The 26,614-nt window shown below is 37.2% G+C and overlaps 1 protein-coding gene across 6 annotated transcripts in view; it reads right to left on the minus strand.

The window, feature by feature from the left end:
• MGA (MAX dimerization protein MGA) overlaps window positions 1–26,614 on the minus strand; it is a gene marked incomplete at its 5' end in the record, with an annotated part of 89,319 nt that overhangs the window by 31,936 nt on the left and 30,769 nt on the right. For all 6 annotated transcript variants that reach the window (XM_079698843.1, XM_079698844.1, XM_079698842.1 and 3 more), the window contains 6 exons: window positions 14,042–14,387; window positions 15,545–16,209; window positions 17,601–17,705; window positions 17,922–18,053; window positions 25,599–25,694; window positions 25,813–25,891. In XM_079698843.1, the coding sequence (XP_079554969.1) occupies window positions 14,042–14,387; window positions 15,545–16,209; window positions 17,601–17,705; window positions 17,922–18,053; window positions 25,599–25,694; window positions 25,813–25,891 (1,423 nt within the window). The remainder of the gene's footprint in view (window positions 1–14,041; window positions 14,388–15,544; window positions 16,210–17,600; window positions 17,706–17,921; window positions 18,054–25,598; window positions 25,695–25,812; window positions 25,892–26,614) is intronic.

Consider the following 26,614-nt stretch of genomic DNA (forward strand, 5'->3'; position numbering starts at 1 on the left):
ACCTAAACATCATAGCTTAATTTTGCCTGCTTTTGGACTATACTACAAAGCTACAGTAATCAAGACAGTATGGTACTGGCACAAAAACAGAAATATACATCAATGGAACACGATAGAAAGCCCAGAGATAAATCCACACACATATGGTCACCTTATTTTTTGATAAAGGAGGCAAGAATATACAATGGAGAAAAGACAGCCTCTTCAATAAGCGGTGCTGGGAAAACTGGACAGCTACATGTAAAAGAATGAAATTAGAACACTCCATAACACCGTACACAAAAATAAACTCAAAATGGATTAAAGACCTAAATGTAAGGCCAGACACTATAAAACTCTTAGAGGAAAACATAGGTACAACACTCTATGACATAAATCACAGCAAGATCCTTTTTGACCTGCCCCCTAGAGAAATGGAAATAAAAACAAAAATAAACAAATGGGACCTAATGAAACTTAAAAGCTTTTTCACAGCAAAGGAAAACATAAACAAGATGAAAAGACAACCCTCAGAATGGGAGAAAATGTTTGCAAATGAAGCAACTGACTAAGGATTAATCTCCAAAATTTACAAGCAGCTCATGCAGCTCAATAGCAAAAAAACAAACAACCCAATCCAAAAATGGGCAGGAGACCTAAATAGACATTTCTCCAAAGAAGACATACAGGTTGCCAACAAACACATGAAAAGGATGCTCAACATCACTAATCATTAGAGAAATGCAAATCAAAACTACAATGAGGTATCACCTCATACCAGACAGAACGGCCATCATCAAAAAATCTACAAACAATAAATGCTGGAGAGGGTGTGGAGAAAAGGGAACCCTCTTGCACTGTTGGTGGGAATGTAAATTGATACAGCCACTATGGAGAACAATATGGAGGTTCCTTAAAAAACTAAAAATAGAACTACCACATGACCCAGCAATCCCACTACTGGGTATATACCCTGAGAAAACCATAATTCAAAGAGTCATGTACCACAATGTTCACTGCAGCTCTATTTACAATAGCCAGGGCATGGAAGCAACCTAAGTGTCCATCGACAGGTGAATGGATAAAGAAGATGTGGCACATATATACAATGGAATATTACTCAGCCATAAAAAGAAACGAAACTGGGTAATTTGTAGTGAGGTGGATGGACCTAGAGTCTGTCATACAGAGTGAAGTAAGTCAGAAAGAGAAAAATACTGTATGCTAACACATATATATGGAATCTAAAAAAAAGAAAAGGTTCTGAAGAACCTAGGGGCAGAACAGGAATAAAGATGCAGGCATAGAGAATGGACTTGAGGACACGGAGAGGGGGAAGGGTAAGCTGGGACGAAGTGAGACAGTGGCATGGACATAAATACACTACCAAATGTAAAACAGATAGCTAGTGGGAAGCAGCCGCATAGCACAGGGAGATCAGCTTGGTGCTTTGTGACCACCTAGAGGGGTGGGATAGGGAGGTTGGGAGGGAGACGCAAGAGGGAGGAGATATGGGGATATATGAATATGTATAGCTGATTCACTTTGTTATAAAGCAGAAACTGATGCACCATTGTAAAGCAATTATACTCCAATAAAGATGTTAAAAAATATAATAATAATTTTGCTTACTTTTGAAATCTTTAAAGGATAATTACAGAGATGTGTTCTTTGCATAGCTTTTTTTCTTCTCACACAACATATCTGTAAAATGTATCTACATGCTGTTGCACATAATTCATTTATTTTTACTGTGGTATACTACTCCACTGATTATTCATACTATTATTTATTCATTCTACTGCTATTAGGTATCTGGGTTTGTTTTCAGATTTTAGTTACTCTGCGTCATGGTGCCATAAACATTGTTGTAGACCGCAGTTCTGCTGGTTACTTAGGAGTCAAACTGCTAGATCAAGGGCATGTGAATCACCAATTTCAGTGGGTACTGTCAAACTACTTTCCAAAGTGGTTATACCAATTTACATTCCCATTAGCAGTGCATGAGAGTTCCCATTTATCAAGAGTTGATATTATCAGAGGATTTTTGTTATAACCATTCTGGCAGGCATGTAGTGGAATCTTGCTGTGGATGTAGTTTGCATTTCCAATTATAAATGAGACGTTCAACATCCCTCCTGGCTATTTCTAGGTCCTTGCATATTCATATAAATTTTGGAATCAGCTTTTCAAGCTTCACATAAAAAGCTGTCAAGATTTTGATTAGGATTGCAATGAAATTACAGATGAAAAAGAGAAGGAACACCATTACAATATTCAGTTTTGCTTGCTAACAGTTTTTTGGGTTTTTTGGTTGTTTTTTAATTTAAGAATGGATATTGAGAGGTTTCTGGGGAGATGGTGGAGTAGGCAGCAGTGCATATATAACCCAAGATCTGAACAACAACTGTACTGACAGAATCTGTTTGATGTATTTTGAAACTCTGGAGTCTGCTGAAGGCTTACAACTTCCAGAAGACCTGGACAGTAAATTTTGTGTTCAATTTCAGCTCTTGGCACAATAGCAGCTACCCATTCTTCATCCCTCCTGTCACCTGGCAGGCAGCTGGGCATGTGTTCCTGGAGCAGCTTACACACAGTGGGAGCCAGGGTGAGCAGAAAGGACCTTGTCTTCCAAATATCAGGGATCTCTGCTCTGACTGCTGCTTCTGGCAACAGAGGTGCAGACAAAGAGGCAGGAAACCATTGCTGCTGAAGCTCCCCACACTACTGCAAGGCGTTACCCCCTTTGTCTTAAGTAACTTCCAGGGGATTTAAATGGACAGCACCCTTTTCCCCTCTTCATTTTTCACTTTTTCCCCTTTTTGGAAGCCAGACATTAAAGACTATAACACTAAAAAACCCCAAAAAACAAAACAGAACAAAAAAACCAAAACTCTGCATATATGAGGAAAATTAGAAAGTGACTATGCATGCCCAATGAAAGGCTCAGAAAAGACCTGAGAATACCTTAAGTTTACACCTCAGGCTGATCCTTGGCACAAAGACAGCCTACAACAATCAAAAAAACAAAAACAATAACAAAACAAACAAACAGAAAACCCTGAGGAAGGAGAATCTGATTTCCAGAGTTACCACATTATTAGACTCAAATGTCCAGTGTTCCACAAAACATCACAAGGCATACAAAGAAACAAGAAAGTATGGCCAATTCAAAGGAAAAAAATAAATCAACAAAATGTCCCTGAAAAGGACCTAATGACAGATATACCAAAGACTTTTAAACAGCTGTCTTAAAAAGATACTCAAAAAAATAAAGGAAGATGTGGAGAAAGTCAAGAAAACAATGTGTAAGTAAAATGGGAATACTGATAAAGAGACATAAAACCTGAAAGAAACCAAAAAGCAATCCTGGAGCTGGAAAGTACAGTAACTAAAATGAAAAATTAGCTAGAGGGATTCAAAGACAGATTTGAACAGGCAAAAGAAAGAATCAGTGAACTTGAAGATAGGACAATGCAAATCATGGAGTCTGAGGAACAGGAATAAAAGAGATTAAAGACAAGTGAACAGAGCCTAAGGACCTGTGTGATACCATCAAGTGGACCAATATAGGCATCACAGGCATTCCAGAGAGAGAAGAGAAAAAGAAATGGGCAGAGAGAACATCTGAAGAAATAACAGCTGAAAACTTTCAAACTTCAAGGAAAGACATGAATATAAACATCCAGAAAGCCCAACAAATTCCAAGATGAACTCATAGAGGCCCACACTGAGACACATTATAATCAAACTTTCACAAAAAGAGAAAGACAAGCAGCAAGAGAGAAACAAATCATTACAAGGGATCCTCAATAAAAATATGAGCAGATTACTCATCTGAAACTTTGGAAGCCACCAGACAGTGAGCTGATCTATTCAAACTGCTAAAATCCTGTATGTGGCAAAACTGTCCTTCAATAGTGAGGGAGAAATTAAGAAATTCTCAGATAAACAAAAGCTGAGGTAGTTCATGACCATTAAACCTGCATGCAAAAAATATTCAAGGGAGTTCTGCAAGGTGAAATGAAAGGACACTAGACAATAATTCAAACTTATATGGAAAAATAAAGATCTCACTACAGGTAAATACATGGGCAATTATAAAAGCCAGTATTATTATAACAATGGTTTGTAACTGCACTTTCCATTTTCTACAGGATTTGAGAGAGTAATACATTTAAAGGGAAAAAATCATTACTATGAAAGTTAGTATTACTGTATTTTTAGTTTATAACTCCAAATCTTGTTTTCTACATAATTTAAGAATTAAGGCACTTCAAAAAATTATTTATGTTTTTGAACACACAATGTATAAATATGTAATACTGTGACATCAACAACCAAAAGGTATGGAAACATAGCTATAAAGGAGAAGAGTTTTTCTGTTATTCAAGTTAAGTTGGTATAAATTCAAATTAGAATGTTATAACTTCAGGATGGTAAATGTAACCCCTATGGTAACCACAAAAAAATAGCTATAGAATACCCATAAAGGAAATGAGAAAAAAATTTAAACATTTCACAACAAAATATCAACTAAACACAAAATAATACAGTAATGCAGGAAATGAGGAACTAAAGAGTTTTAAGGCATATAGAAAACAAACAGCACAATGACAGAAGTCCCTCCTTATCAATAATTATTTTAAATGTAAATAGATTAAATTCTCCCATCAAAAGAAATATTGGCAGAATTGATTTAAAAAACGCATGATCCAACTATACCCTGTGTACAAGAGACTCTCTTGAGAGCCAAAGATACAAACAGGTTGAAAGTGAAAGGATGGAAAATGATATTCCATGCAAGTAATAACTAAAAGAGAACAGGGATGGCTATACTAAGATCAGACCAAGTAAACATTAAATCAAAAAAGATTGCAAGAGACAAAGAAGGACATTACATATTAATAAAAGGTTCAATCCATCCAGAAGAAATAACTATCACAAACATTTACACACCTAATGAAAGACCATCAAAATACGTGATGCAAAAACTAACAGAATTGTATTAGATGGCATCTTCTTCCTTCAAAATGCTGTTTCGCCTACATTGAAAATCTGCAGTTTAGTGTAGCAACCTTCATTAATTATGTGAGATAGATCTGGATTAACTTGCTGCAGCTTCTATATCAGCACTTGCTGCTTCTCCTTTCACTTTTATGTTATTGAGACAGCTTCTTTCCATAAACCTCAAGAACCAACCACAGCTAGCTTCAAACTTTTCTTCTGCAGCTTCTTCACCTCTCTCAGCAGCCTTCATAGAATTGAAGAGAGTTAGGGCCTTGCTCTGGATTAGGCTTTGGCTTAAGGGAATGTTGTGACTGGCTTGATATTCTATTCAAACCACTTAAACTTTCTGAATGTCAGCAATAAGACTGTTTCGCTTTCTTATTATTCATGTGTTCACTGGAGTAGCATTTTTAATTTCCTTCAAGAACTTTTCCTTTGCATTCACAACTTGGCTAACTGGTGCAAGAGGCCTAGCTTTCAGCACATCTCAGCTTTTGACATGCCCTCCTCACTAAGCTTAATCATTTCCAACTTTGATTTAAAATGAGAAATGTAAGACTCTTCCTTTCACTTGAAAACTTAGATGCCATTGTAGGGTTATTAATCGGCCTAATTTCAATATTGTTGTGTCTCAGGGAATAGGGAGGTCAAGGAGCGGGAGAGAGATGGGAAATAGCCAGTAGCTAGAGTAGTCAGAACACACACAACATTTATTATATTTGCCATCTTCTACCGGTGCAATTCATAGAGCCCCAAAACAATTACATTAGTAACATCAGAGATCATTGATCAAGGATCACCAAAACAAGTGTAATTATAATGAAAAAGTTTGAAATATTTTGAGAATTACCGAACTACAAGACAAAGACATGAAGGGAGCATATGTTCCTGGAAAAATTGGTGCCAACAGACTTGCTGGACGCCAGACTGCCACAAACCTTCAATTTATAAAAACTGCAGTATCTGCAAAGCACAATAAAACCAAGTGCAATAAAATGAGGTATGTGAATGTCTTTTTCTTTATCCCAATTACATCAGCTTTATAGTAAGTCTTAAAATCAGGTAGTGTAAGTCTATCAACTATGTTCTTTATCAAAGTTGTTTATTAAAGGACTATTATAAGTCCTTTGTTTTCCACATAAATTTTAGAAACAACTCACCAATTTCTACCAGAAGTAGCCTGTTGAGGTTTTGACTGGAACAGCATCAAATTTATAAATCAATCTGAGGAAAACTGTATCTTACCAACAGAGTCCTCTGATGCATGAAAACTGTGTACCTCTCCATTTACTTAGATCTTTTAAAGTGCTCTCAGCACTTTTCGGTATAAAGTGTTTTTCTTTTTTTGCAACTTATCCTTAAGCATTTCATTTCTTTGTATGTTCTTTAAATGGTATTTTTAATTCCAATTTCCAGTTGTTCATTGGTATATATACAAATACACTGTATACTGATATTGTTGTATGCTGTAACCTCACTAAACTAACTTACAGTTCTAGTAGCTTTCTTGTAGATTCCCTAGAATTTCCCTATCTATGAAAAAGCCAATTTTATTTCTTCCTTTCCAACCTGGATGCATTTTCGTTTTCATGCCTTACTGCACTGGCTAGAATGTATGATGTTAAATAGACATGATGAAAGAGGACAATATTCCTCACTCCCAATCTCTGGGGAAAAGCACTCAGCATCATTAGTATGTTGGCTGTAGAGGTTTTTTTTGTTTTTGTTTGTGTTATAATATTTATTTATTTATTTGGTTGTACCAGGTCTTAGTTGAGGCTCACAGGCTCCTTAGTTGCGGCACTTGGGTTCCTTAGTTGTGGCATGCGAACTCTTACTTGAGGCATGCATGTGGGATCTAGTTCCCATCGAAACCAGGCCCCCTACATTGGGAGTGCAAAATCTTACCCACTGTGCCACCAGGGATGTCCCTGTAGGGTTTTTTATAGATGCTCCTTATCAGGTTGAGGAAGTCTCCTGCTATTCCTAGTGTGCTTAAGAACTTTTACCAGAAATGGATTTTGTCAAATTTTCAAAATATCTATTGAAATCACCATATGGCATTTTTTAAAAAGTCTGTTATGGTAACGGTGAACTACAGTGATTATTTTCAGGTGTTAAATTAACCCTGCAGAACTGGAATAAACCCCACTAGGCCATGATGTACTTATCCTTCAAATATACTCTTGGATTTGATTTGCTAAATTTTCATTTATGATTTATATATATATATATATATTCATTCCTCAGGGATATTACTCTACAGTTCTATTGTAATGTGTTTTTCTGGTTTGAGTATCAGGGTAATGCTGGGCTCACAGAATAAAACCATTTTACGGAAGCGTTTGTGTAGACTGGATATTATTTCTTCCTTAAACAGTTTTGTAGAATTAACCGTGAAGACATCTGGAACTGGTGTCATTATTGTGGGAGTTTTCACTACAAGTTCACAGGTACAGGGCTAAACAATTACTTATTTCTTCTTAAGTGAGTCTGGTAGCTTTGTATCTTTCAAAAAATTTGTTCATTTCATCTAAGTTGTCCAATTTATTGGCATAAAATTGTTCCTAATATTTCCTTATTATCCTTTTAAAGTCTGCAGTAATGTTACTTCTCATTCCTGATCCTGGTAATTTTTGTGTTCTTTTTTCCTAATCAGTTTCCTACAGATATCAATTTTATTGATCTCTTTACATAAAGTTAACTCGTAGGTATATATCTCTAACAACATTCTAAGTGGGCTGAGAAAGGAGGAACACCAGATTTTTAATCCTTTGTCATGGTACAATCCACAGCAGCTAAGCACAGTGCTTTTATATCAATACCACCTGCAGTATTTTTAGACAAATGCAAGAGTAAACAGGTAATAAGAGTGAAGGCCAAATTTCAGAAATTGTATCTTACACAGGAGAAAAAACACAAAGACTTGGAAAACTTGGGTTCAAATCCCTACCGCTCACTTAACAGCAATGTGACCTTGAGGAAGAAGTCACTTAAACGCTCTAAGCACTCGGTTAGTGTATTTGTAAAATGGAGAAACCTCCTTATCACAAAAGGTTGCAAGATTTAAATGACATACCCTTATACAGTGCTCTTCACAAAGACTGGCTAATAACGTTAATATCCTTCTGTTCACATCAATGGATTAATGGGCCACTAATGGCAGAACAATTTTTAAGTCTATTACAATGACAAAAAAAGCTATCGTCAAATGCCTAGATTTCATGCATCAAAAACACTAATTTTTAATTTATACATCAACTACAGAATAAATACAAAAGACGAAAAAAATTCAAGCTGTACAAAATGACACAAAAATGAAAGGCAAGTCTTCCAACATACCCAGTGTCACAGTCCCCACGACTGACTACTTTCAACCATTTGTGTTTAGTTTTGGTGGTTACCTCAATAATCCTAAATCAAACACTTTCTCCTCAACTCCATGATTTAGCAGTGGCTAAGGACTCAAGTGTGATGAAAGATAAGGAAATTAGCATTCTAAACTTGCTCCACTTTTCATCTTCTGTCGGCTATAGCGCTACTTTCACATTGTCATGATTTATAGTACTGATTTCTGTTCTAAAATTCCATTTGGAACTTTAGCAATTTGTATATGCCAATTCTAAAAATCAAAATACCAATACATTTCTTACAAAATTATGCTTATATGATCAATCCTTGTAGAATCAACTAATGTGACTGACCCCTTAGAGGAAGAAAATGTAATTCTATACCACTAAGTTTGCTGAAACTGTCCAACAGATTCTCTTTTCTTATACTCTTAATTGCTCAAAATTTTACCAAAAATTGTATTGGTTCATAGTTGGACCATAATTTTCCTGAACAAATTTTTTCCTTCCAGTGTTCTTAATTGGTTTTTTTTTAATTGATGAAGGTGGCGTGAATCTTCACCTAAACATTAATCATCCAGGTTCTTAACCATGTCATTTCTTTTTTTTTTTTTTTTTTTTTGCAGTACGCGGGCCTCTCACTGTTGTGGCCTCTCCCGTTGCGGAGCACAGGCTCCGGACGCGCAGGCTCAGCGGCCATGGCTCACATGCCCAGCCACTCCGCAGCATGTGGGATCTTTCTGGACCGGGGCACAAACCTGCGTCCCCTGCATCGGCAGGCAGACTCTCAACCACTATGCCACCAAGGAAGCCCTGATTTTCTACTTTAAATTAGACTACTTGCTTTCTAGTCTTGCTTTGTAGTTGTCATCCTAAGATTGTTTTCTCCCCCTCTTGGGCTGGGTCCACAATTCACTAGATGTTATCTCATGCTTCTTGAATTTTTTGTATTCCATTTTCTGGAGCACAACCTCAAGAAATTCACCAGGAGTCTCCAAGAGATCAACTTCCTGCAACCTGATTGTATGTTTTAATATATCTCTATCTCATGCATAATTATAAATTATGATTTATAATTTGGCCAACAATGCTAGGTTAAAAATTCATCCAGTCCCCACTTGACTCTAATTTTTTTTTTGGGGGGGGGCTTAGTCGGATCTTAGTTGCATCACAGAGTATCTTTCATTGCAGTGCGCAGGCTCGTCGCCACGGCACATGGGCTTCTCTCTAGTTGTGGTGTGTGAGCTCCAGAGCAAGTGGGCTCTGTAGTTGTGGCGTACGGGCTTCCAGTTGCCCCACGGCATACGGGATCCTCCCCGACGAGGGACTGAACCTGCATCCCCTGCATTGGAAGGTGAATTCTCAACCACTGGACCACCAGGGAAGTCCCTAGACTCTGATTTTAGAAACAATGATGCAAACGTCCAGTGTTACTTTGATATCAAACTGATTCTAAATCCTTCCTAGGAAAAGTGCCTTCTCTTTAAAAGAGTTCAGGATATCTTCTTCACCCTCAATGCTCTGAAACGTCAGAAGAATGTGTCTAGATAGAGTCACCTTAAAATTATTTCTGCCTGGTATTCAGTGGGCCCTTTAAATCAGAAGTGTCATGTCCTTCAGCTCCGAGACATTTTCTACCATCATTTCTTTTTTCTGGGGCAGGGGGCACGCTGCACAGCATGCAGGATCTTAGTTCCCTGACCAGGGATCAAACCCTCACCCCCCACAGTGGAAGCACGGAGTCTTAACCACTGGACCACCAGGGCAGTGCCTCCACCATCATTTCTTTGAGTAATTTCTCTCTTCCATTTCTCTCCTCACTTTCTCCAACTCCTTTAAATCACAGCAATTTTTTTTCTCGTTTTCCTCCTATCTTTTTGCAAAACATACTGATAGATTTCTTCTTCTTCCAGTTTTTGTATTTATTTTTGTTTGTTTGTTTTCGGTCTCAGCAACATTTCTGTCTCCAAGAACTCTTCGCTATTTCTACTCCTTTTACAGAGCAATCATAACACAAATATCTTCCCTCCTTTCCTCACTGTCCCCTAACAGTACAAGAAAATTAATGGTTCCTAGAGCACCGTAGACCATGTCTTTCAGTAAGGACTACACCAGTGAGAAAACCCAAATATACTATGATAATTGACTGCCTTCTGGAGTTTAACTCTGATTAAGACACAGGGTAAAGACTCTACCAAGAAAACAAAGTAATAAACTTAACAGATACACAGTATTCCTACTGCTGTGGCTTTTGTAACTTATTTCTGTTGCTTTGAAATGGAAAAGAGTTGCTCTAAGTGCAGGATGGGAATAAACTCAGTAAGGAGGTGTAGATAAAACTAAATTAATAATTTTGTATTATATTTCATTTTAAACCTTTTAAATCATATTTACAGAAAGATCATTTAGGTATATGAAGGTAGTACCTTATTTAAACACTGAAATACCAATTAAAACAGCCTGGCACTGGTCACAAAATGGACAGCAGAAACGAAAAACAGACCCAAACATTGGTATATTTTAATTTCCTGTATCATAGGTGACACTTTAAACCAGTAGGGAAAGTATTTACTCTCAACAAGTGATGGTACAACTAGCTAGCCATTTGGGGGAAAAATGAAGCCCTATGACAAGTCTCACATCAAATAAATTCCAGATATATGAACAATTTAATTTTTTAAGCCCATTTATTTATTTTTATTTTTTTAGATGTTGGGGGTAGGAGTTTATTAATTAATTTATTTATTTTTGCTGTGTTGGGTCTTCGTTTCTGTGCGAGGGCTTTCTCTAGTTGTGGCAAGTGGGGGCCACTCTTCATCATGGTGCGCGGGCCTCTCACTATCGCGGCCTCTCTTGTTGCGGAGCACAGGCTCCAGACGCGCAGGCTCAGTAGTTGTGGCTCATGGGCCTAGTCGCTCCGCAGCATATGGGATCCTCCCAGACCAGGGCTCAAACCCGTGTCCCCTGCATTAGCAGGCAGATTCTCAACCACTGCGCCACCAGGGAAGCCCTTTAAGCCCATTTATTAATCTAAATTTTTTTTCTTTTTTTTTTTTTTGCGGTACGCGGGCCTCTCACTGTTGTGGCCTCTCCCGTTGCGGAGCACAGGCTCCGGACGCGCAGGCCCAGCGGCCATGGCTCACGGGCCTAGCCGCTCTGCGGCATGTGGGATCTTCCCGGACTGGGGCACGAACCCGTGTCCCCTTCACTGGCAGGTGGACTCTCAACCACTACGCCACCAGGGAAGCCCCTAATCCAAATATTTTTAAATCTTGAGGATACAGAAAGACTTTCTAAAGAACCAAAACCTTAAAAAGAAGAGACCGCCAGACTTAACCATCTCTGATTTTCCTTTGTCAGGGGAGGTGGGAAGACCTTTGAACAAAATTGAAATATAAATTACAAAATTACAACCTGGAAAAAAATAAAACTCTTGGAAATATATGGGGAAAAAACAAAGCCACTCCAATAAAAGTTAGCAAAGAATTTTAAAAAGCAATTTACAGAAGAAAGTTTATGACAAATGGTCAATAAACCTATCACTGAAGAAATATAAATTTAAGACAAGACATCAATTTCTGCCTATTAGTTTGAATATCCAATGTTAAGAATATAGAAGTGGGCTTCCCTGGTGGCGCAGTGTGGTGGCACAGTGGTTAAGAATCTGCCTGCCAATGCAGGGGACATGAGTTTGAGCCCTGGTCCGGGAAGATCCCACATGCCAGGGAGCAACTAAGCCCGTGCACCGCAACTACTGAGCCTGCGCTCTAGAGCCCACGAGCCACAACTACTGAGCCCAGGCACATCTACTAAAGCCCACGTGCTCTAGAGCCCGTGCTCCGCGAGAAGAGAAGCCACCACAATGAGAAGCCCGCGCACTGCAACAAAGAGTAGCCTCCGCTCGCTGCAACTAGAAGAAAGCCCGCGCGTAGCAAAGATGACCCAACACAGCCAGAAATAAAAAAAAAAGAATATAGAAGTGGCACTATCCAACTACTGGTAAATGTGTAGTTGGTATAATTCTAGTAACATTTATAAATGTTTAAAAAGCACTCATTGTCACAGCAATTCCACTTTTAATAGCCTATACTGAACATGGATGTTCATCACCGTACTGTTTGAAAACCCATAAAGGTTAAATGTCCAGCCATAAGGACTGTAATAATATGAAGGTATTAAAACTAAAATTGTAATATAGAGTTGCACCTGTTAATATGGAAAGCAGAACATGACTTTATGATATGAAATTTCTGTAAGTTACCACATACACAGTAGTTCCATTTCTATAAAAATATATACATATGCACACAAGTGGATTAATAGAAAATCTTGGAAGAATATACATAAAAATATTAATTATCCAATCTAACTGAAGTAAGTACATGGCAAGCAATTAACAAATGTATATAAACTGCCAAAAATGGAATATTAATCCTCTAATAAAGTAAGAAGCAAGGAACTCTTCAATTACATGGTAAAATTATAGTCAGTCTATTTAAACAAAATAAAAAGATATAATAGGGGGCTTCCCTGGTGGCGCAGTGGTTGAGAGTCCGCCTGCCGATGCAGGGGACACGGGTTCGTGCCCCGGTCCGGGAAAATCCCACATGCTGCGGAGCGGCTGGGCCCGTGAGCCATGGCCGCTGAGCCTGCGCGTCTGGGGCCTGTGCTCCACAACGGGAGAGTTCACAACAGTGAGAGGCCCGCGTACCACAAAAAAAAAAAAAAAAAAAAAAAGATATAATAGGAAGGAAAAAAAGTCAAAAATGAAATATGTAACTTGAATCTACATAACATTATACCAAAAAGGAAAAATAAGCTTTTCAAAAGAGTACATAATGCTCAACTCAGTTATGCCCTTATTCTGTCCCCAAATCTCCAGCCAACTGATGAATGGCTCAAACCATGACCAGAAGGTCTTTCTGTAAACTTCTTCCTTTAGAAAATAAAATGACGTGTGCTGGCTGACTTGAGTGTGGTAATTATTTCATAAAGTATACATATGCCAAATCATAATGTTGTACACTTTAAGTATGTGCAATTTGTCAATTATACCTAAATTCAGCTTGGGGGAAAAAAAGAAAATGATGGATTACTATGATCATCTGTATATTCAAAGAACATGGGGGCATGAAGTGAGGGAGTGGGGGCAAGACACACGGAAAAAAAGATGAAGCCTCAAAGGCATTCTGAAAATCCAAATAAGAGAATGATTCAAATTTAGCACAAAAAAGCTATCTTCAAGAGAAAATTTCAATTTAAAAAAAGGCATGCGTGCACAGTTTTGTGTATGTCGCACATGCCATATAGAAAGAGCATTTTAAGGATAATAAGAAATTCTTATGAGATCACTGATTAGGATTAAAGTAAGTAATATTTGAAATATGTTTTCAAATAACCATACTTTTCCTCTTTTCTCTTTTTTTTTTTTTGGCCACACCGTGTGGCATGAGGGATCTTAGTTCCCCAACCAGGGATTGAACCCGTGCCCCCTGCCTTGGGAGCACAGGGTCTTAACCACTGAACCACCAGGGAAGTCCCGAAATAACCATACTTTTCTTAAAAAAAAAAAAAACAGGGATGTGGGAACAGATGTATATGTATGACTGATTCACTTTGTTATAAAGCAGAAACTAATAAAAAAACAAAAAAAACAAAAACAAAAAACTATACTGTTTTAACTCTCAATTAATACTCACTGTATTCTAGCTTCTTTCTCTTCTTTTTCTCTTTCAATTGTTCTTCCTCCTCCCTGACTCCCTCTTCTTCTTCTCTTTGCTCCTCGCCCAAATTATCGTAAAATACTGGATCACGATGAGCAGTCTTCCTCTGGAAATGCTTAGTTTTGGATCCCCCTTTAACAAGTACAACTTTTCTTTTCAAACAAGTGCAGCCAAACATGCAGTCTGGTCGGCGGCAGTGAGCAGGCTGGCGCTTCTCCAAAGCTAGACTTGAACATACACAACCCAATCGACAGAAGTCATTGTTGCATGGAGGGGCTCGTTTCCTTATGATCGTGTGGATGGGTTTAGTTTTGAGAGATGCCTAAAGTTAAAGTAGAATATTATAAATCTACTAAATCATCCCCTAACAACCTACAGTCATATACTGGTCTGCCTTCTCCAACTCTTAAGCACTCAGTACTAACAGTACAAGATTAGTGCAGATTCAAAGGACAAAACATGAGTATAAACAGAACTCTAAGCAATCTCCCATTCTAATGCATAGCACAGACAAGAAAGAGAATAAATATTTTAATTAATTATGAGCCAAAATATCAACAAGGATGAATGTATTCTCAATAGAAATCAGGCATAATGTTCTATAGCAGGGGTTGACAAACTTAAGGCCCATAGGCCAAATCCTAACTAAAGTTTCATTGGAACACAGCCAGGTTCACTCATTTACATAACATCTATGGCATTACAGTAGCAGAGCTGAGTAAATGCAACAGAGACTGTATGGCCTGCAAAGCCTAAAATATTTACTATCTGCCCCTTTACATAAATAGTTTACTGACCCCTGCTCTATGATAATTAATAAAAAGAGAACATTATAACACATGCATAAAAGTCTTTAGGAATGACTGATTATAAAGGACACAATCTGTACTTTGTCCCAACATCTGATGATCTTTAGCTCTAGAATTTAGTCACAGAATTTAAAAAATGGAAAGTAAAGTACAGAAATTTCATGAAAAAAAATTACCCATGTGCTGCTATATCATTTCACATGCACTGAGGCTGCTAACACAGGTGAATCAATAATTAATGAAAATTTCTTAATATAAAATTTTATGAAAGACCATAACTTTTTCTCTGTAGGTTTATAATTTGGGGGATTTTTCTGTGATTTAATACCATCTAAGCAGAGTTTTTAAAGTTGTTTTAACAAGATCAGTAAATGTACTTGTCCACATGCTGGAGAATGAAATTAGAAAAGTTCATAATGGCCAGCTGCCTTTACACAGGAGAGGGACAATTCAAAAGCACAATTGTACAGTCTCCCTCTGCTGGCAGGAGGAATCTACACATGGTGTCTAGTTGATAAAGAAGAACAAACGTGGAAGACATTTCCTTAGTTGTCACTAAGGTAACTAAAAGCCCCATCCTCCTGCCAAAAAGCCCCATTCCCATTTCTCCTGACTACCTAATTCTCTCTAGCCAAGACTAATATGCTTCTGGAAAACAACAGATACTTACTTGAGCCGTAAGCAGAGTTGTTAAGGATACATCTGCTCGCTCTTCAGTGATATAGGTCCTTGGTTTTCCCTCCCAAAGTGCACAGTCTTCCAGATCCATTAGCTTCACTTGAGATTTAGACAATCCTGGAGGGCGAGTTCCCTGTTGCTGCTGCTGCTGCTGCTGTTGGTGTGCCTGCCGCAAACTAATCTGCTTTGGAAATGTATTTTCATCTAAAGTTGGCACAACCAAGTTATTCACCCGATTTTCTGAAATGGTGGTTGAAGAATTCTTGGTAACCTTATCTCCTGGAATAGTATGACTATGTTTCTGCTTTGGTGAAACAGGGTATGGTAAAATGGATTTATAAGATGATTTAGTTCGGCCACTGAAAGGTGCCTGTTTGTTTTGAGACTTTGCCTTTCGAGAGACAGAGGGTACAGAATGAGGCTTCAAAGAGTAAGAGGTAGAAGGGGAAATGGTAGATTGCTTCTTCAGTACACTATCAAGTGTTCGAACATAGCTGGTACTCTTGGTGGGAAGCTGGTATACCACAGGAGATGTGGGAGCATTAGAAGAGAAACCCATGCTTGTTTCCATCAGCTTGCCTTCATTTTCCAAGTACTCATCCAGCTTATCACTGCAGAAAGCAGAACGGTTTTTCAATGAACCTTCTGAATTTCCACCTAGAAATAAAGAGACACAGATACTTAAATCTAGGACAGATCTTTATATCTGTAGAAAAAGATACTTAAAAAGGCCAGGAGCAGGGACTTCCCTGGTGGCTCAGTGGTTAAGAATCCACCTGCCAATGCAGGGGACACGGGTTTGATCCCTGTTCTGGGAAGATCCCACATGTCACGGAGCAACTAAGCCCATGCGCCACAACTACTGAGCCTGTGCTCTAGAGCCCGCGAGCCACAACTACGGAGCCCACGTGCCATGGCTACTGAAGCCCGCACGCCTAGACCCCATGCTCTGCAACGAGAAGCCACCGCAATAAGAAGCCCGCACACCAGAACGAAGAGCAGCCCCCACTCCCTGCAACTACAGAAAGCCTGCGCACAGCAACGAAGACCCAACACAGCCAAAAATAAATTAATTAATTAAATAAAAAATTTTTTAAAAGGCCAGGAGCATTAATTTATAAGCTACTAAATCTTCCAAACCATCCCTCCTCGGAAATAAGGAAAAATATAAAGCCAAGTAAAGACACTGAATGTCATATACTAATTATATTAAAGTCCATTATCTAAAATTATCTTATTACATATATTTAACATTAATTTTGCAAAGTGCTAACAATAGTAATAATTAACACTAAGAGTCGACAACCTCTTATGACCTTAGTATAGAGATGAGACATAAGTAAAAACATAAATGCAAAAAATATACTAAAATTTGACCTCAACAGAATACCAAGAGGTTACTTAAGGGACTGCAATACCTGGATTCTGACACAAAACACAAGGGAAGAGGATAAGGGCACAAAAACAGGAGTATAAAATTTAGTTTTTATGGAACAAGAAAAAGCAAGTTTAGTAGAAAGACAAGCATTACACTATTATAACACTACAAAGATTCAAAGATGAGAAAAACTATATTGGACAAATGGTAAATTTATCTGGCTAGAGTGTAACTGCAAACAAGTGTAATGGGAAAGGAAAAGCACTAAGAAAGGAGACCAATAAGCATACAGTCAAAATTTAGATTCTAGATTGGATTTAGAAGTTTATTTTGAAGTACTACAATGCTATTGGGAATCACCATACAGCTCTGAAGTACACAGTTCTGAAATAATGCTTGAGAATGATGCTTTTTATAACTGTAGGAACCAAAAGGAAGTGCACTTTGAAAAAGCTGCAAGGATTATTTAAGCTTGATATGGTTAGCGACTGAACCCCAGGATGGGGACTATGGGACACAGAAAATGAACAAAAACAGCCAAGACAATTATTTTCAGTTTATTTTAAAGCATGGAAAGGAGATAAAGAAAAACAACCAAGGCTTACTTTTAACAAAAGTCTTTGGCCACATGTTTCAGAATGTATTTATAAATTTTTAAAAAGCTGATTACCTTCATTCCTAGATGCAGAAGCACTATGAAACTTTCCCCTCCATCCCTTGATCTTGGTGAAGTCATTAGTCTTCCCTGTCCTAGAAACAAAGGGAAATCCAGCATCTATAAAAGAAAAAGTAAAAAAGATGATCAAAATTCTAGCAAGCCAATATTTAATATCTAATTAGCTACTAAAATTTCATCTAAAATGTATAAATCATCATTAAGACTCATCACTAGATAAAAGATCTACATTAGAGTACCCTATATGTCTGTAACAATGGTAGCATTTTATTTTTATCACAAATTTGTTTGCCTTTACAAACGCTATGCACTCACCAGGTGAGGCAGGGTTGGTTCCTGTAAGGTTCCAGAAAGGAAAGCTAGTGGCTGGAGCCAAAGGTAGCTGTACTCCCAAGTATTTAAGATCAATACTCATTGCTGGATCCACTGAATTCAATTTTAAGCCAACTACAAGAAAAAAGGACCACAAATCATTTTGGTTTTTTTTAAATCTTTGGTTGGGGGGTGGGGTGGGGTGAGGTAGGGGGATAATAGAGATCAAGAAAAAGTGGAGAACAGAAATGATGAAATAAAAATTGAAAGTGACAGACAGACTTTAAGGTGGCTTCATGATCCTCACCTCCTGGGTATTACATATTTGCATATTCTTCCCCTTCCTTTCTTGAGTGTGGGTGAGGCCTGTGATTTGCTTCTAACTGATGGAATGTGGCAAAAGGGGCAGGATGTATATATATGATTATGTGTATGTGATAATATAAGAGTAAGTATATCACCCATCCTGCTAGAGCTACAAGGATATAAATTCTGCCAACAATCTGAGGGAAACTGGAAGCAGATCCCTCCCCAGTCAAGCCTTTGATGAGGAACCAGGTCTGACATCTTGATTGCAGCCTTGTGAGACCCTAAGAAGAGGACCCAGTTAAGCCATGCCCAAACACCTGACCCATAGAACTCTGAGACAGTAAATGGGTTGTTTTAAGGTACTAAGTTTGTGGTAATTTGCTAAGCAACAATAGGTAACTAATACATAAACATAGCAGAATTCAGATCTTTTGTACTTTAACGTTTTGTAGCCCAGAGATTTCCTAGGACCTCTAATACAAACTTGCCATAGTCTGTGCTTCTGGCCTAATTAAGGCTGCTAATTCTTTAGTTATTTTTACTGATATTTATGGTTAATGGAGCCTATAAATACTATGGCTTATTTGTAGGTTAAGAGGCAATCTTTCGGGAAAACATTTATTTTACATATCTTTTTTTTTTTGCTTAACATTTTACATCTAAGATTTGTCTATGTTGACACATTTATCTTTGCATGATTTATTTTCACTGTTGTGCACTATTCCAGATTATGAATTACTCCAATTTATTAAACATTCTCCTCTTAATGAGAATTGTTTCCTATTTTAAACTATTACAAACAATGCTGCAGTATAACTGTACATCTTGTACAAGAATGTACATCACACACATGAACATGTATGAAAGCTTCTCTAGTGCATTTAGCTTTTCCTTATGGCATTTACTCAAGAGTGGAATTGCTATGTAATGGGATATGTTCATCTTCAATTTACTGGATATTGTTTGACATATATGTGGCTGCCCAAAATATTCTGAGAACCTTTCCTATAGCTATTACTTTTCCACATTATAACCCCCACCTCTTCAAGGAAGAGGTGTTAAAACACAGATGCAGCCATAAAAGGCTTCAATTTAGAAGAGAGCACCATGAGGAAAGGAATACTGTGCAGAATTGTGTTAATGAGAGTGACAGTGTTTGGCCAAGTTAAGAACTTTTAGAGGTAAGAGTAACCAACATCCTAGCTGTAGTATACTGTGTTCAGTGTCCATATTGAAAATGGTGGTAATTGCCCAATGTTGTGAGATTGCTGGTATGAGCTCTTGGGGAATGTAATTTGGGCATTTTTCCTTTTCTCTGTCTCTCTGTAAGTCATTTGATATTCTTTAATAAATCCATATTCTATTTCACCTACAGAGTGTATTCTCATGTTTGCGATTAAGAATTCTAACTGACACACCTAGTTATTCTGAATCCTTCTTATGTAATGGCATATAAGAAAACAATGATTATATAACAAACTGGGATAAACATGAGGCTGCTTATGGCTGGAGGCAACCAGTTCTATGGCTATTAATTTCCCTTGGTCTTGTCTGGCCACTCTGAGATCAGTGTCTCAAGAGCATACCTGTCACAAAATCATGGATAACCACATGCAACACTGCTCTAGTTGGGAAGCTGTTCACTAGATTGCCAAATTACTCTCCATTTATACTCCCTTCAATAGTGTAATAAGAGTTCTTGTTGATCCACATCCTCTCCAACATTTTATATCACTGGACTTTTAAAATTGTCCCAATCTTACTGGTATAAATCTATATCCTATTGTTCTTAAATTTGCATTTTTTCTGTTACCAGTGACAATCTTCTAATTTGGATTTCCTTGTTTGTGAATTACTGGCTTCATATTATTGAGCAAGAAAGTATTTAACTTAAATTTTAACAAAACTGAAACCAAAAGGAATTCAAAGCATCAACTGCCGTAGTAATAACTACTAAAAGTCATAGGTACAGGTTTCCAATAAAAAGCTTACATAGTACTGGTTTCCTAAAAGGTGAAGACACTAGGCAGGTTACAAGCCACAAGTTCTTAAGGCTAATTTGTATATCCTCCACATAAATTTGTTTGTAATTCTAGTTCTTTAAAATAAATATCATTTTATCATGTTTATTTTAATCACATGTGATTAAAATTAACATCAATAAAATATTATTTCCTCATGTTTCAATCAACTGGGGAGAAAATAATAAGAGTCAAAACAAGTGGTTTCTAATCTTGTCTTTGGGCTAAATTTCTCTTAGCTTCTGCTTCCTCATCAGTGAAATAATACCAATCCAAAAAATAATAATATCAATCCACCACACTGAGTTTCATGTTTTAAGAAGTAACTGTGCCTTCTCTTTGAAATGCTCTGTAATATAGATAATGATAGAGATAAAAGACATTTCCCAGACCTCAAGGAGCTTTTGTGTTATGTATTCCCAACTGATTCATTAGTAGTTACAATAGGATAAAATACTGTAAGAGGTAAAACAAATGATACTTGAAAAGCCCAAGGCAATCTGGTAAAACTTTACAAAGAGTGTAATTCTTTTTTTTTTTTTTGCGTTACGGGGGCCTCTCACTGTTGTGGCCTCTCCCATTGCGGAGCACAGGCTCCGGACGCACAGGCTCAGCGGCCATGGCTCACGGGCCCAGCCGCTCCGCGGCATGTGGGATCTTCCCAGACCGGGGCACGAACCCACGTCCCCTGCATCGGCAGGCGGACTCGCAACCACTGCGCCACCAGGGAAGCCCCCAAAGAGTGTAATTCTTAAATTAGAATAACTAGGAATTAACTAGGAAAGGCAGAGAGGGAGAGCAGAGTGGAACCGGAAAGCAAAATATTGCAGAAATGCAAGTGAAACAGAATCCTAAACAAAGGATAAACTGAGATACTGTAGTGCCTTGAAAAGAGAAAAGTACTCTATTATTATTATCGACAAAAACTGCCAGAATAGCTGCCTACAGAGAAAGAAGAAAGGAGTTAAGTCGTTAAAAATGTACCCATACAGCCAAATAGGTAGACAATCAAATTTAGAGACTGTTTCCCCTACATATCTTCTTGTCTGCATTTACTTATACTTCGAACTGCCACCTTCCCCCAAAAGTGATACCAAGTGATCCTAAAAACATCAACAGAAAGACCAAATTTATTTTAAATATACTTACAATTTTTTTAAAGCCCTAAAAGTTGAGAGGTCAATGGCACATGGACACTGCTCAAAGTAATTCCCAATTCAGCTTACCTGCACATCTTGAAATGTTTGCCCTTCAAGAAAATCCTTCCCTCAGTAATAGATATTTGAGACCCAGACTCAGTCAGTTTCATATGAATGATAATAACTTTATCTTGCAAAAATAAGATAGTTAAATAATTCTTAGCACATCCCCCAAAAAGCATAAAACCCTTTCCACATGATAGTTTAAACTAAATCATACTCCTGAATGCTTTTGCCTTTTCACCATATTAGGAGCAACTTCTTAAAGAAATATTATCACACCATTTAAAAAAAGACCCATAAAAATAGAAATGAAAACAGATAACCCTCTAGGTTCAGAGCAGAGTCACCTAAGACAATAAACTGTAGCCAAAAATGCCTGCCTCTAGCTAAACCCACTTAAATAGGATGTATCCACAAAAATACACTCAGAGGAATGAACACCTATATAACTAGCCAACAATGAACAGAAAAGTAGACATTTATATAAGAAAACTCCAGCTAACCACTGATTTAACAGTACAGAGTATTTTTTAAGTAACTAAAGAGGCAGAGTGCTCTGGGAATATTATCATAAAGGAATTTAACATTAAAACTGACAGGAGTCCACACTGATAAAAATAAATGATTGGATAAAAATGAGGGAGAAAGGAGAAATCTCTGGTTGCAGAAGAATGCCAAGTAATTTATGCAGATACTCCATCCTCAAGAAAGTGGAGCATAACTTCCCATTCATTAAGTGTGGACTACACAGTGACTTCCAAAGAGTGCAACATAAAAAGTCAGTGACAGGGCTTCCCTGGTGGCGCAGTGGTTGAGAGTCCGCCTGCCGATGCTAGGGGACACGGGTTCGTGCCCCGGTCCGGGAAGATCCTACATGCCGCGGAGCGGCTGGGCCCGTGAGCCATGGCCACTGAGCCTGCGCATCCAGAGCCTATGCTCCACAACGGGAGAGGTCACAACAGTGAGAGGCCCGCGTACAGGAAAAAAAAAAAAAAAAAAGTCAGTGACAAATCATGTTGATAATATGTACCCTTGATAAGGTGAGGTGAGAAAGGCACTTTACCTCTGTGGTCTTCCTCCTATAAACATATAATCCCAGTCTAACCATGAGGAAAAACATCAAACAAATCCCAACTGAGGGACATTCTACGAAATACCTGACCAGTACTCCTCAAAATTGTCAAGGTAATTAAAAACAAAAGAGTCTGAGAAACTGTTCCAGCCAACAAGATCCTAAGGAGACACAACTTCTAAATGTAATGTGATTTCCTAGATGAGATCCTGGAACAAAAAAAATTAACTAAGGAAATTTGAATAAACTAAGGACTTTAGTTAATAACAATATATCAATATTAGTTCACTAATTGTAACAAATGTACTGCCCTAATGTTAGATGTTAATAACAGGAGAAACTGTATGCTGAGTATATGGGAACTCTCTGTACTATGGTACCAATTTTTCTGCAAATCTAAAACTTATCTAAAACAAAAAATTCACTTAACAATTAACATAGAATTGACTTGGTAGCAATGAAACAGAAAAGCTTTTACAAAAATACCTTTAAAGATCAAAAACATGATAATTTCAGGTTGATGGACTTAGAAAAGAAACGAATTTTGATGTAGCAAAGTATAGGAGAAAAAATATACTGTAGAAAACAAAATTAAGAATCTTATTTTATTTTAGCAATAAAACTATCAACAATAAGAACATTTTCTCAGGCTTAATTAACATTTCTTCCACAATTTCAAAGCAAGCTGAAAAAGCTTTTCAAGTTTTTCAAGCTTTTTTCATCTCAAAAACGTTTTGGATTTGTAGATGCTTATTTTATAAAGAATAATGAAACTCTACAGTTGATGGAAAAGCAAAGAAATACAACATTACTGAATTGAAATTTAATAAATTACTGCAAGCATCGGTTTTTAGAAAGGGACTTGGAAGAATATTTTCATTATCTTCAGATACTTGGAGTTGGCACCATCAACTGATGTAGTAACCATCAGTTACTACAAATATTTAGCCCAACTAACGTAATTCTTTTAATATTTTAAGTCTTAAGAAGCAAAGGTTGGGGGATGGGGGAGACATCTGCCAAAGTAAAATAAAGAAAAAAATCCAAACTAGAACCCTACATCATATATTATGAACAGTGACACATGAATTACAGATTTAACTGTTTAAAAAAGTAAAACTATATAAGAATGTAGTTGGGGCTTCCCTGGTGGCGCAGTGGTTGGGAATCCGCCGGCCAATAATGCAGGGGACGCGGTTTCGTGCCCCGGTCCGGAAAGATCCCACATGCTGCAGAGCGGCTGGGCCCGTGGGCCATGGCTGCTGAGCCTGCGCGTCTGGAGCTTGTGCTCCGCAGCGGGAGAGGCCGCTACGGTGAGAGGTCCGCGCAAAAAAAAAAAAAGAATGTAGTTGAATTAACTTTAACAATGTGAGGATTAATACAAACTTGAAAATCAAATGCATAATTTGTATGGCAGGTGAAAACTGATGCCTCACACACTTTTTTGCCCAAAAAACTGTATCAGCTGACACCACTTAAAACTGAAACACGTTACATAAAAGTACTGACTTTACCTTTTACAGAACAATAGGAATTTCTGAAAATACTGAGCCTACATTCCCATTTGACAATCCACTGATGTGACTGCCCCTTTAGAACAGGAACCTATGCTTCAGCCCACCAGAGTCCAACACCATCCCCAAATTCAGGCTAATTTCACTTTATGTTACCTGCTTAGTTTCCATAAGCATTTGACTTTGAACACCCAATACACAAAAAGAAAAAATTACAGATTTGACTAAAATGTCTATAAGGGAAGGAAAAAACTCAAACCTTACCCAAACAGGAAAAAATAAGCAAACAAACCAGAGCAAAAAGACCAGCAGGGAGCCCTGAATATATTTAACTCTAGAACTAAGACTATAAAACAAATGGGGGATTAGGTTGAAAGAATGCAATACAAATGTTATAATATTTATATATTATTAGAGTACCTAAGAAAAAAATGGAGGAGTGGGGGGAGAAAGGACAACTTAACTGATAAAGAGAATATTATTTAAATAAAATAGCAGAAGTGAAAGCTTACGATAAATGACAGCAAACATTATTACCAGCAAGACCACTATGATGTGACTGTGATTTTCCATTACAATCCACAGTACCCAGTCCTTATCACTTAGATTGAAATTTGTATACTTTAAGACCACACTGTCACACAGTCCCTCATTAAAGCAAAAGTTCAAGTATTACCATTTAATTTAGAAACTGAATGGTTGCTTTATACATCAATGTTTTGTTTGTTGGCATACAATGCTTAGACTCTCATGAAAATTGACTAACAGTCAAAAACTCAATAAACTACTCCAAGAAGCACACCTAAAATCAAAGGTATAAGGAAAATAAAAATTGGGGCATGGCTTACAGTCATTCATTTACAGTGCAAATCGGGAAGTCAGTAGTTAACTATGATGGCAATAAGGATAGTAAATTTTGCTATCTTAAAAAAAAGAATTAAATGATATGATCAAGGCCAATATAAACTATGGCAACCAAATAGGTAATCATGAAAATTTTAAGTTACATCCCCAGCAAAATATGAAATATATAATATTTTTACAGCCACACAATGAGACAGATAAGTATTCTTCTCTTTACACAGTTAAATATATTACTAAGTATACCAGAAAAAGTAGGCTCTTCCCCTCCAAAAGCAAAACAAAAAACCTTCAAAACCCCCACAGAAACAAAAGTAACCAAAATTTAAAGTAAATAAAACGGGGTTATAAGAAAGAAAAGAGAAAACACCACTTTCTTATCATGATATACGTTTTTTAATGCATAATATATTAGCTTCACAATGATAAGACAGTATGTTCAGAGTTTGAAAAGTTTCTCTTAGGATAAAAAAAGACCTAGATGTGTTTTTAAGTTAAGGGAAAGAATCATGGACAGAGAAAAGAGAAAAATGCAAGCTGAGAGAGGGGCTGAAAGAAATCAAATCAAGGATGGGGAAAAGGAGGAAAAACAGAAAAAAGAGGGGAAGGAGCAAAGGGAAGAGGGGAGGAGAGAAAGTCAGGGGAAGGAGAGAACAGAACAAAATTAAAAATTGGCTTGTATATTTTTTAGAGAATTATACCTTCCTGAAGACCAGGATGTATGACCTGCTTGTGCCGCAAAGCCTTCAAATCTTCTATCAATTCCTTTTCCAAATGGGAAATTCTTGCTCTGCAACCTATTCAGAAAGCAATGATAAAATAAGCTACTATATACTATAGAAGAATACACATTGCATCTTTCACTTCTAGAGCCAAACTCCCAATATCTTCCTCCTTTTTACTATTATATAATACCTGGGTCATTTGTGGCTGATGCCTGAAGACTAGAGGATTCTTCTGTTGTTCCATCAACTGCATGAATATCTAGAGCTTCCTATATTTAAAAAAAGAAAAAAAAAAGGAAAGAAAAGAAGTAGTTCATATCACTTCTAAAGGTTTAAAAGTAAACTAGGAAGATTTTCTTTCATTTTGATACTTTTCACTATTTTCTAAATGTTTTTTCATTTTGATACTTTTCACTTTAATAATGGGGGGGCAAAAATTTAAATATAATATACTCAGCTAACTGACTTAAAACTGTATTTATGCCAATTTATCATAACTTGTATACTGATTTCTTAGAGCCTGTGTAAAGACAGCTTACTCAGCAATTAACAAGGAGGAAAGAAAAGAACAGGCAGAGAGAATTCAACCTCTGTGTAGCTAATTTAGAAAGATTAGGCTTCTACAACAATCTAAAAGAAAAATAATCTAGTTGAAGAGCTGGAGTAAAATAAACATGGAAACTATCATTGTGACAGGAGAATTAATAAGACTACTGATTTTTTGTTCTCCAATGGTATTCTGCTATTGCTGATGAAAATCAGTGGATGGAGTATCCCAAAAGAGTTAGTAAACTTTTCATGTATTTATGCCTTTTCAAAGTCCATAATATAATAATGAAAATTCCACTAAGAGCCAAAGATTTTTAAAATTCCAACTAAACACAATACAAAAATCATAATCAAAACAGACATAATTTTTTAAGTCCATTCAAACAAAATACCTTAAGTGATTCCTGTTAACCCAATATTTTGGAGATACTCCCCTCCCGGTG

Source organism: Hyperoodon ampullatus (assembly GCF_949752795.1).
Source record: "Hyperoodon ampullatus genome assembly, chromosome: 3".
In the NCBI taxonomy this organism is placed as follows: domain Eukaryota; kingdom Metazoa; phylum Chordata; class Mammalia; order Artiodactyla; family Ziphiidae; genus Hyperoodon; species Hyperoodon ampullatus.